This window comes from Ciconia boyciana, chromosome 25, assembly GCF_034638445.1.
Source record: "Ciconia boyciana chromosome 25, ASM3463844v1, whole genome shotgun sequence".
Lineage (NCBI taxonomy): Eukaryota > Metazoa > Chordata > Aves > Ciconiiformes > Ciconiidae > Ciconia > Ciconia boyciana.
The window spans coordinates 5518488-5529252 of record NC_132958.1 but is presented as its reverse complement, the minus strand read 5'-3'; the positions used below and the strand labels follow the sequence as shown (position 1 = coordinate 5529252).

The following is a 10765-nucleotide window of genomic DNA, read 5'->3' as shown; positions in this document are numbered from 1 at the left end:
CGGCGTGGGCTTCTCGCTTTTGGGGAGCAAACGCCTCTTCCCCGTTGTGTTTACGCGCGGAGGCTGGAGTTGGGATATTGCGAGTCGGGCGGTAGAAAAGGCGTAAACAAGGAAATGCGATTTCGTGCTTTAACAAAAAAAACCCAAACCGGTTTGGAGCCGGCGGCGGCCGCAGCCGGGAGATCTCCGCCGGGAGGAAACGGCTTTCGGTTCCTGTTGCTCTGGGGGGCAGCGGGGGGGGTTGGGGTGAGGGGCGATTGGGGCGGCTGGAGGCGCGGGCTGGGACAGGGCTCCCCTCCTGGGGGCTGAGCGGGAGGAGGAGGAGGAGGAGGAGGAGGAGGAAGGCTGCTCCGCTGCAGCCCGGTGCCCGCACCCCCGTGCGGGGTGCAAGGAGCCGCTGCTGCCCGACCCGACCCCCGCACCGGGGGGGGGGGGGGTGCCCCGAAGTGGGGTGGGCGCTCCCGTGCGGCGGGGCGCGGCGCTGCCCCTTACATAAGCCCGTGACGCCAGGGGGCGGCACGTGACGTCACGGCGGTGACGCACCCCCGGAGGCGGCCGGTCGCGGCGGGAGGCGGCCGGACCGCCCCGCCCCGCGCCGCCGGGCCGGGCATGGTGTGGGGGCGGGGGGCCGGCCCCCCCGCCGCTGCCCCCCCCCCCCCCCGCCGCGCCATGGAGCTGGAGAACATCGTGGCCAACACCGTCCTGCTGAAGGCCCGCGAAGGTACCGCGTCCCCCGGCCCGGCCCGGCCCGGTCCCGGTCCCCTCCCCACGCACCCGCCCTGCGTCCCCCTCCTAACGGGCGCCCTGGGCCCGGGTCACCCCGCGCACCCCCCCGTGGGCACCCCGGGACCCCTCCGTGCGGGGTGGCGGGTGCCCGGGTGGGCTCATCCCGGTTGGCGTCGCCGAGCTCCCGGGAGGGGACGGCCGCCCCGCCGCCGTACCCGGTGCTGTGGGACGCGTCCGTCCGTCTGTCCCACCCACCCTGCGGACCCGGGGACGCGGGGCAGAGAATTTAAAAAGCGATCGAGGCGCCGTTTCCCCGAGCGTTGCGTGTGCCAAGACGCCCCGGGCTCAGGACGCGGGTTGGCCGAGAGCCGCTCTGTCCGTCCGTCTGTCCGTCCATGCCAGCAGGACGCGTCTGGCGTGGATGGGACTCGCGCGAGCAAAACTTTGCTGGTGCCAGGACGGCTCGGTGCAGGCCTGAGCGAAACGGGCGCTGCCAGGAAAAACACGGCCTTGCCAGTGCACCGGCGGAGCTGGGGTGGTGCCGGAGGTGCCGGTGGTGCCGGTGCCGCTGCCCCAGCTTGAGCCCTGCCGGCAGCTGGGCCGAGGCCTGGGGGGCAAAAGGCTGCGGGTGTCCGCACCCCTCCAAAAGCGGGGCTTGGCATGGGCTCCCGGGGGAGCGCGGGCGCCTTTGTTTGCTTTTGGTTTCCTTTGGAAAACCAGCGCCCTCGTCACTAAACCTTTGTGACCGAAAAGCAAACGGTCCCAAGAGCCACCGGCGCTGGCACAGCCCTGCGGGCGAGGCGGGGGACAGGGCGGCTCGGAGGTGATCCCGTGGTTTTTTTTTGAGATCCCTGTCTTCTAAAGGTTTCCTTACCCCCATCGCGGTTGCTTCCAGCAGCACTGGAGATGCCGCGGGGACGGCTCACGTGCAGGGGCCGGAGGGGTGCTGGTGCCCTCGCCGGGGAGAGAGAGGTTTGGTGTCGGGAGCTTGGAGCGGCCATCCAGGCGTTCGCAGCCACGCTCCCTGCTCGGGGCTGGACCCTGCTCCTGTCCCATGGGGTGCACGACGGCCGCCCACGTGAGCTGGAGCCTCGTCCGAGCCAGAGCTGGAGAAGGGGGTTTTGGCCTCGGGAGCGAGGGCGAGGGGGGCTCTGCCGCCGCGGGTGCCAAACGGGTTAATGTCCGTGTGCGACGGCTGCGAGAGGCGCCGGAAGCCGGGAAGCAGAGCGGGATGAGGGCTGGGTCCCAGGCGGGCAGCCGCTTCCCTCCCCGGCGGTGTGGGGAGAACCGGAGCCGCCTCAGCAGAAAGCTGAGAGCCCGCCAGCCATGGCTAGGGGGTCCCCACGCTTGGGGGTCGCAGGCCGGCCTCGTGCTGGAAGGTCCAGCCCCGGCACCCCGGAGCAGCCACCGCCGCTGCCTGTAATTGCATTTGGCCAAACTCCTCCGTCCTCGGGGCGTGCTGTGGGGGGCTTGGCCTGGGCAGGCGGCCCCACACCCCTGGGTGCTTTTGGGGGTGCTGGCAGCAGCGGTCCCGTACCACGGGCAGCGTCAGACCCAGCGTTCGGATGCGGCGTGGGTGGGTGCCACCACCGGGCTGGGCTGTGGGTTTGGGGTCTCTGTGGTTTGAGGGGCTCCCTGGGCTGCTGCTGCCCGCTGCACCCCTCGAAAGAGCCTTGCTCTGCTGCCGGGCCCCGCGCTTCGGCCTCGTGGCCCTTCCTGCTGCGCACCCGGGGGCTTTGCCCCCCGAAAGGTGGTCTGGGGGGGCTGCTCCCCCTGCTTGGCCCCACGAGGGCTGCAGGGGTCTCTGGCCGGCCGGACTCCCTGGGCTTCCAGGCCAGCTCTCTGCTGGGGCCGCTGGAGCTTTCGAGGGAGAGCTGGTGTCCCCGAGGGCTCCTAAAGCCGAGGGAGCCAGAAGGGCTTGTCTGCCCACGGAAGTGCCCGGGATAAAAACCCAGGAGCGTGCGGGCGCAGAGGAGATAGCAGGCGGTGAGTAAGGCTTTATGGCTTGCCGGGGCGGGGGCAGCCGGGTCCGCACCTCACCGGGCTTCGGTGCCGTCTCACCGTACACCAGCCGGTGCTGGGGCACCTGGGGGGTACGCTCCTGCCTGCCGTGGGGCTTTCGGGCTGACGGCCGCACTGGTGTGGCACACCTCCCCGCGTGTGCCGTGCCATTTGGTACGTGGGCTCCTTTCCGCTGAGGAACGGTTTTATTTTGCTTTCAGCAGCTTTTCTGGTTGCCGCGGTCAGCTCAGCAGCGGCAGCGTCTTCGCGGGGTTTCCCGGCGTGGTTCACCTGGGGGGAGCAGGGCCGAGGCGAGCGCCGATTTTTATCTCTCCTGCTGCCTCCCGCTGCCTGGCTCTCGTTCGTACAGGCAGGGAGCAGGCAGCGGTGGGATGCCCCAGCACGGCTGCTGGCTGCTCCCCGAATGTCCTCCACCCTGGCTGCCCTGACCTTGCAGAGGATGCTGCGGGAGAGGGGCTGGGCACCTCCGGGATGCGGCTGTCGGAGCTCTGCTGCCCAGCACCAAGGGGTCCATGCTGGCGGGGGTGGCCGTGCCCGGGCCCCCTGCCCTGCTGCAACCCCACGCCGGGCCAGGAAGGGCTGTCAGCCCTTCGTGCGGCTCCGCTGGCTGCCGGGATCCGGCTCCGCCCTGGGAAGCCGAGGCGAGGGCAGCGTCGCTTCCGCAGGGGGCTGCGGGCGGCAGCGGGGATGTGGGCTGGGGTGGTCCTGCCCCACAGCGGGCTGGGGTGGGGGCTCGGTGCCTGCGCCCGCCCGGCCCCTCAGGTGCCCTGCCCGCAGGGACGCGTGCCCTCCCTGCGCGGGCGCTGCCTGCGGCGGAGACGGCAGCGACGTCCCCTTCTCCGGCTGGCGTGGAAAGCCGCCTGGGCTGCTGTTGCCTGCCGTGGGTCCAGGGCCGTGGGTCCAGGGCCGTGGGGTGCAGCCTGATGCTCTGGGATGAGAAGGGGGAGCTGAAACCCCCGGGAGCAGCCGTGTGTGGCAGGAGCAGACCCAGCACTCACCGGGGCTCCCGCCTGCCCGGGGGGTTTGTGCCGGCTCGGCACAAGGATTGTAAATGTTGTTTTTTTTTTTCCCCCTTTACTTTGAGGTCTTTGGGTCTCGTACAGGCTCTAGCTCCACGTCCTGGTGGGACCCATGTTTCGGCGTCCCTTGCTGCAGCGACCGGCTGGGGCGGGAGAGGCAACGGTGGCTGGAGGCGCTGGGCAGGGAACAGGACGGGTTTTGCTTTGCCCGAGCACACTACGGGTGCAGGAGCGGGTCCCATTCCGAGCCCCGCTCCCCCTTTGCCCTGCGGCCTCGGTGGGAGCTGGGGTGGCTCTGCCCTGGGTCGGTTTTGGTGCAGTTTCACCCGGGGACGCGCTGGGGACGAGACGTGCTGGGGACACGGTGCTCTTCCCCGCTCGCCCTGGCTGTGCCGTGGCTGGCACGCTGCAGGGGGGACCGGGCCGGGGAAGGAGGATGCTGCAGCAGGAGCACGTGTAGAGGCAAAACACTTCGGACGTGAGCTTCCCCGTGCGCTCAGCTCCCCTCCTTCCCACCCGGCCCCCAGCCTTTCCCCAGCGACACCGTCCGAGCCTGCAGCGAGCTCCGGCGGAGCCCGGCAGAGAGCACGTCCCCGGGGCTCAGGCGGGGGAGATGCCCTGGGGCGTGGGTGACGAGCGTTAATTTATTTTTATTGTTGCAGCAAACAAGTTGAAATTTGGAAGGAGCGCCACGAAGCGTCGGGCAGCACGGGGTGCCGGGGGCTGATGCCGGCAGAGTCAGTGGAAGAGGCAGGGAGGGAGTTGCGTGGGCAGCGTGCCGCTGAGCCCGGCCACGAAGCCGCGGCCTCTGAGCATCCCTGTGAGGTCGGGGCTGCCTGGGCCTCCCGTGTCGGATGGCTCCTGGGGCGGGCGGAGGGTCCTTGCCTGGGCATCAGCCCTTTGCCAGCCACCCGGGGGGCTCCAGCCTGGGCCCCGCGGGGCGAGGGGAGCGGCTGCTCCTCTTCCTCGGGCGCCGAGTGCTCGGGACCCCGCGCCACCGGTGTCAGGGTGAGCAGAGTGCCGGGGACCCGCGCCCCCTCGCCGCGGAGCTGCTCCGCTGGCTGGCGCGGGGCTATTCCTGCCAGAGGAAGTGAGCCGATGATGGCAGGAAGCTCTGCCCGGCCAAAACACCAGCCCCGCCGGAGCCCAGCACCGTGGCGTCCCGCGGGCTCGCCTCGGCGTCACCGGGGCCGGCGGCGGGTGGTGCTGGCCGGCCACCAGCTCGGAGCCGCGCTGATGTCAGGTCCCTGCAGGGATGACTTCACGCACCAAGCATCCGCCCGCGAGCCCAGGGAGGAGCGGCTGCTGCTGTGGGTCCATCCCTCTGCCCCCTCCTCGTCCCCGGAGAGTCCCCGTCCCCGAGGAGGCAGAGGCTGGGCTGCTGCAGCCCCATGTGCAGGATGAGCGGCTTGGTGGGGAGATAAGGAAACCAGATGTTGGCGGGAGGGAGCGACGCAGGGCCACGGCATTGTTCGGGGAGGAAGCCTGCGCCCGCCGGGCTCGGCCTTCCCTGGCGCCGGGCGATGCCGAGGGGGATCCCATTCCTGCCCCGGAGCGGGGCTGGGAGCCGTGGCCGGGTGGGGATCCCCTTGGCCGTTCAGGGCGAGGGTCCCCGTGGGGGTCAGAGCCCTCTCCAGGGCTGAGGGCGTGTTTTCCCACACGGCTTTAGAGTTGCCTGAAGCCTCGGTGCTGGCGGTGTGCGGGTACGCCTGTGAGCGATGGGTTTTGGGGACCAGCAGTGGTGGCATGGGGGCAAACCCCAAACCGGGTGGCTCTGCAGGACTGGGCAGGAGCCGTGCTGTCCCGTTCCCCCTGTCGCCAGCCGGGCCAGGGCAGCGGTGCCCGTCCTGCCGGCGTGACCTCTTCTCCTCTCCCCGGCTGCAGGAGGTGGCAGCAAGCGGAAAGGCAGGAGCAAGAAGTGGAGGGAGATCCTCCGGTTCCCGCACGTCAGCCAGTGCGATGAGCTGCGGAAGGGCCTGGGTGAGCCGGGGAGGGCACCGAGAACCGGCAGAACCGGCTCACGGGTCCCGGCATGGCGCCAGGTCGTGGCCGTGCTGGGGGCACGGCGGGCGCAGGGCCGCGGCACGTGCTCGGCGCGGTGCGTGGCACGTCCCGCCTTCCCTTGCAGAGCAGGACTACGGCAGCCTGTGCCAGAAGCAGCCCATCGGCCGTCTGCTCTTCCGGCAGTTCTGCGAGACGCGGCCGGAGCTCCTGCGCTGCATCCGCTTCCTGGACGCCGTGGTGAGGGACCCTGCGGGACGCCACCACGCCGGCTCTGCTCGGGGACGGTGACATGCAGAGGCATTTTCCCGGGATGGGGCTGGTTGGGGTTTTGCCGAGCCCCATGGCAGGTTCGCGGGGTGAACCCCGGGGCAGCGGAGCGGTACCCGGGGGGCTGCAGGGGAGGCAGAGACCACCCCATCCCAGTGCGCTGGGGGTTCCTCTCTGGGGCGTGCCGGAGGAAGGGGACTCTCTGTCCCAGCAAGCTCAAAACGCCGCTGGGGAGTCCATCCACGCCTGCTGCGAGGTTTACCCTGGTGCCAGGAGATTTCAGATGCTGGCGAGTGGGAAACGCGAGCCCCATAAAATGATCTGTGTTTCCCATTACTGCGTGGCTTGTGTCGGCAGCGGGTGCGTGCCCTGCGCAGCGGGGCCGGCTTTCCAGGGCTGCCCGGGGCCTCGGAGCCCCTTGGGCGTGCAGAGACCCAGCAGCCGCAGGGGCTGCTCACGGGAAACACGTGCCTGTAAACAGCCCCTGCTTGTGCCGGCTCTCAGAGCTCTTCAGGACATTTTTTTTCCCCCGTTTTGAATAACTAGAGCTGCCTGGGCTCCAGCGGGCCTGGGTCTGGCAGCCCACTCGCCTGCCCCGCTCCCCTGCCTGCTGCGGGGAGCAGCGTGGGAGCCCACGTAAGGCTGCCGGCACCACCGCGAGCCCCCGGTGCAGGCAGCTGCCCACGGCGCGGGTGCAGACAGCTCCCTCGCCCCACGGCCGGGGCAGACGTGCCTCGTTTGGGGAGGCCGGGGGCTCGGCGGGGAGCCGTGCCCAGTGCTGCTGTCTGCAGCACCCTCCTCTCCCCGGGCATCCCAGGCAGACTACGAGCTCTCCCCAGATGAGAAGCGGAAGGAGATGGGCGAGGAGATCATCTGCCGGTTCCTCAAGCAGGAGGTGAGTCCTGGGGGGCTTTTCCCCCCGCAGGCAGCCAGAGCAGGACAAGGTGAGGATGGAATGGGAGCAGGGGCGGCAGCGCGGGGTCCCTTGCTGGCCACGGAGCCGCGTCCCTGCTCTCCGGGCGTCCCAGTGGCACCCATCGCCCGGCCAGGATCGTGGGTGGGCTGCGGGAGCGATGCACCCGGGGCGTGGGTGTGCATCCGTCTGCTCCCCTCGGCAGTCCCCGGATTTCCTGCCCGAGATTGGCCAGCCCCACGCCAGCCGGTGCCTGCAGGACCTGCAGAAGAGCCCCTGCAAGGACCTCTTCAGCAGCTGCCTGCGGTGAGTGCCCTGCCTGGGGACGGGCGTCCGGGGGGGCTGCGGGCCTCTCCAACTGTCCCCTCTTCCCCTACAGCCCCCTGCACGAGTACCTGAGCGGGGACCCCTTCGCCGACTACCGGGACAGCATGTATTTCGACCGGTTCCTGCAGTGGAAATACCTGGAGAGGTGAGCGGGGGGTCTGGGGGGGGTCCGAGGGGCCTTGGGGGTGGGGGTCTGGGGGGCGGCAGGGCTGACATGCCCGGGGCTGTGCGTTTCAGGCAGTCGGTCACCAAGGACACGTTTCGGCAGTACCGGATCCTGGGCAAGGGCGGTTTTGGAGAGGTACGGCCACGGGGGGAGGAGGGGGGGCGATGGTGGGCTGGCGGGGACTCACCCCACCGCCGTCCCCCCGCCAAGGTGTGCGCCTGCCAGGTGCGGGCCACGGGGAAGATGTATGCCTGCAAGAAGCTGGAGAAGAAGCGGATCAAGAAGCGGAAAGGGGAGGCGATGGCCCTGAACGAGAAGCAGATCCTGGAGAAGGTCAACAGCCGGTTTGTGGTGTGTGTCGCGCTCTCCTGGGGGGCCGGGGAGCGGGGGGGGCCGGGGCCGGTGCTGACGGCCGGGGCGGGCGCGCAGGTGAGCCTGGCATACGCCTACGAGACGAAAGATGCCCTCTGCCTGGTGCTGACCATCATGAACGGCGGCGACCTCAAGTTCCACATCTACAACATGGGCAACCCCGGCTTCGAGGATGAGCGCGTGGTCTTCTACGCGGCGGAGATCTGCTGCGGGCTCCAGCACCTGCACCAGGAGGGCATCGTCTACCGGTGAGCAGGCCGTGGGCACGGGGGCGGCTGGATGGGACTGCTCCGTGCTGAGCTGTCCATCCGTCTGTCCCTGCAGGGACCTGAAGCCGGAGAACATCCTGCTGGATGATGATGGTGAGGAGGGAGCTGCTGGGTCTGGCTCTGCCCGTGCTCTTGGCTTTGGGGATGGGTCTGCGCTTGCTTCCTGGGAGGTCTCTGGCTGTGTTTTGGGGAGGACGTGCAGGGATGTGGGGTGGCCCTTCCCTGGGACGCTGCCCTCCGTGCAGGGCACCTTCCCTGGGGTGACGCCCTCCACCCCCTCCCTGCCCCAGGCCACATCAGGATCTCTGACCTGGGGCTGGCTATCAAGATCCCCAAGGGCGAGACCATCCGTGGCCGTGTGGGCACCGTCGGCTACATGGGTGAGCGTGGGGGGGCTGCGCCGGCCGGGCTGGCCCGGGGCCCCGGTGCCGCAGCGTGCCTGGCCGCTGACGGGTTTGGGGCCGTGCCTCGCAGCCCCAGAGGTGATCAACAACGAGCGCTACGCCTTCAGCCCCGACTGGTGGGGCCTGGGCTGCCTGGTGTACGAGATGATCGAGGGGCAGTCGCCCTTCCGCGCCCGCAAGGAGCGGGTGAAGCGGGAGGAGGTGGAGAAGCGGGTGCAGGAGGACCAGGAGCTGTACTCGGACAAGTTCAGCGAGGATGCTCGGGCCATCTGCAAGATGGTGAGCTGGGGAGCGGTGGGTCCCCGTGGGGGCCGGGGCTGGCCCCATCCCCCTGCCACGACCGCCCGTCCCCCTCCCCAGCTCTTGGCCAAGGACCCCAAGCAGCGGCTGGGCTGCGGGGCTGACGGGGCGGCCGAGGTGAAGCGCCATCCCTTCTTCAAGACCATCAACTTCAAGCGCCTGGAGGCCGGCATCATGACACCCTCCTTCGTGCCGGACGTAAGGGGCAGGGCAGGGGTGGGCACCCACGGGGGGGGTGAGCCCCACTCCCCCCCGCTGACGGCTCTTTGGCTCCCGCAGCCCCGGGCGGTTTATTGCAAGGATGTGCTGGACATCGAGCAGTTCTCCACGGTGAAGGGCGTCAACCTGGACCAAACCGACAACGATTTCTACGCCAAGTTTGCCACCGGCAGCGTCTCCATCCCCTGGCAGAACGAGGTACTGGGGGCACGGGGCACCGGGGGGGTCCTGCCCTGCTGCAGCGCTGCCAGGGCTGCCCATGCTTGTTGTCTCCCCGGTGACCCGACCCCCCCAGATGATCGAGACTGAGTGCTTCAAGGACCTCAACGTGTTTGGACCCAGCGGGACCCGCTCGCCCGATCTGGACTGGAGGCAGCTGCCCGAGCCCCCCAAGCGGAGCCTTCTGCAGAGGCTCTTCCGACGCCATGTGAGAGACGGGGGGGGGGTATTTTTTTGGGGAGGGGGATGCCCTGGGGTCTCCCCGAGACCCCCCTGGCTCACTGCCTGCCATCTGTCTGTCTGTCCCTCGCAGCCGGCCGACTACGCCATCGGCACCGCCATCCACCCCACCCACCCAGCCGCCGTGAACTCGCACCCTCCCGCGGCCAACTCCGCCTGCCGAGCCCCGGCCACGGCACCAGCACCGTCCTGACCCCTCTCGCCGTCCCGGGGGAGCCGCCGGGGCCGGGCAGCCCCCAGCCCCCCCGTGCCCTCTCAGGGTTGTCTTGGACCGGCCCGGGGATGCTTGCGGAGGCGAGGCAGGGTGCTGGCGCAGACGGGTGCGGGCTGCCGGCACGGGCTGCCGTGCGTGGGCAGGGGGTGATGGGGGGGCACTGGGGCAGGAGCAGAGCCTGCTTGACCCCAACCCTGGCAGCTCCCGGCCCCCTTTCCCCCAGCCCCACGGCGCATCCAGCCTGTTCTCGGGGGCTCCGGCTGCAGGACCACCCCCACCCGCCCCCCCGGCCGCTGCCGGGGCAAGGGGCCAGGGCAGGGACCTATTTTTGCTGTGTTTGAGCCCGTTATCTTATCGCCAGCTCGGTGCACGACCTCTGCGGGCGCGGGGGGGCTGCGGGTTTATCTGCTCTCCAAATAGAAACAAAGGCAGCCTTGGAGCGGGGGGCGCCCCTGGCTCCCCCCGGTCGTGCCGCAGGGTCCCCACAGTGGGAGGGATGGGGTCGCCCAGACAGAACCCCCTCCCTGGGGCGACGCAGCCTCCCCCCCTCTTGCTCCGGCCACCACAATGTGAATTGGGCTCAGAAAAGGGAATTTTCTCCAACGTGGCTGGGCTGGGGGGGGGGCGTGGGGCAGGGGGCTCCCTCCATCCTCACGGGACAGCTCAGGGCGTCCCAGCCTTGCCCCGGGACTGGTGGGGTGCACAAGGGCACAGCGCCCGTGGGGCTGGGTGTGCAAGGGGCAGCGGGCACGCGTGGGCGTGCGAGGAGCAGGCAGTGCACGTGGGCGTGCAAGGGGCAGGCAGTGCAGGTGGGGTAGGGTGTGCAAAGGACAGCGCACGTGGGCGTGCGAAGGGCAGGCACACGGGCGTGCGAGGGGCAGCGCACGCGGGCTGGGGGGCCGTGCTGCGGGTGCCCAGGCCTTTGGGCCCCGGTGAATCTCTGCCTCTGGCGCCTTTGGTTTACATTCGATCCGGTTTTGTACATTTGTAAACAGTTGTAAATATTTGTACGTTGAGCGCCTGGATGTACATTTTTAAGCTGAAAGCTGCAAACGGAGCCGCGTGGTGACTTTGTGTGGGGACC

At 69.7% G+C, this 10765-nt stretch overlaps 1 protein-coding gene across 5 annotated transcripts; it reads left to right on the top strand.

Moving 5' to 3' along the window:
• The first annotated feature begins 632 nt into the window (after positions 1-632).
• On the top strand, positions 633-10738 carry LOC140643900 (G protein-coupled receptor kinase 5-like). 5 transcript variants are annotated; one of them, XM_072846213.1, is made up of 16 exons: positions 633-721; positions 5652-5747; positions 5901-6008; positions 6856-6933; positions 7157-7257; positions 7331-7423; positions 7516-7579; positions 7655-7795; positions 7874-8064; positions 8141-8178; positions 8376-8465; positions 8560-8768; positions 8850-8987; positions 9069-9206; positions 9304-9435; positions 9541-10738. In XM_072846213.1, exons 2-16 carry the CDS (start codon positions 5727-5729, stop codon positions 9658-9660), a joined length of 1662 nt encoding a protein of 553 aa, XP_072702314.1. In that variant the 5' UTR covers positions 633-721; positions 5652-5726; the 3' UTR covers positions 9661-10738. The 5 variants fall into 5 exon arrangements, with proteins under 5 accessions (XP_072702314.1, XP_072702312.1, XP_072702313.1 ...); XM_072846211.1 differs by having other exon boundaries at positions 639-721; positions 5896-6008; positions 7670-7795; XM_072846212.1 differs by having other exon boundaries at positions 639-721; positions 5896-6008; positions 7952-8064.
• The last annotated feature ends 27 nt before the right edge of the window (positions 10739-10765 follow it).

Excerpts from the sequence above, each read along its gene's own strand:
- LOC140643900 (XM_072846210.1), top strand. The coding sequence starts at position 670 with ATGGAGCTGGAGAACATCGTGGCCAACACCGTCCTGCTGAAGGCCCGC. Across the intron at positions 7,796-7,873 it reads AGGTCAACAGCCGGTTTGTG|GTGAGCCTGGCATACGCCTA; the intron begins GTGTGTGTCGCG and ends GCGGGCGCGCAG. Across the intron at positions 8,466-8,559 it reads GGGCACCGTCGGCTACATGG|CCCCAGAGGTGATCAACAAC; the intron begins GTGAGCGTGGGG and ends CGTGCCTCGCAG.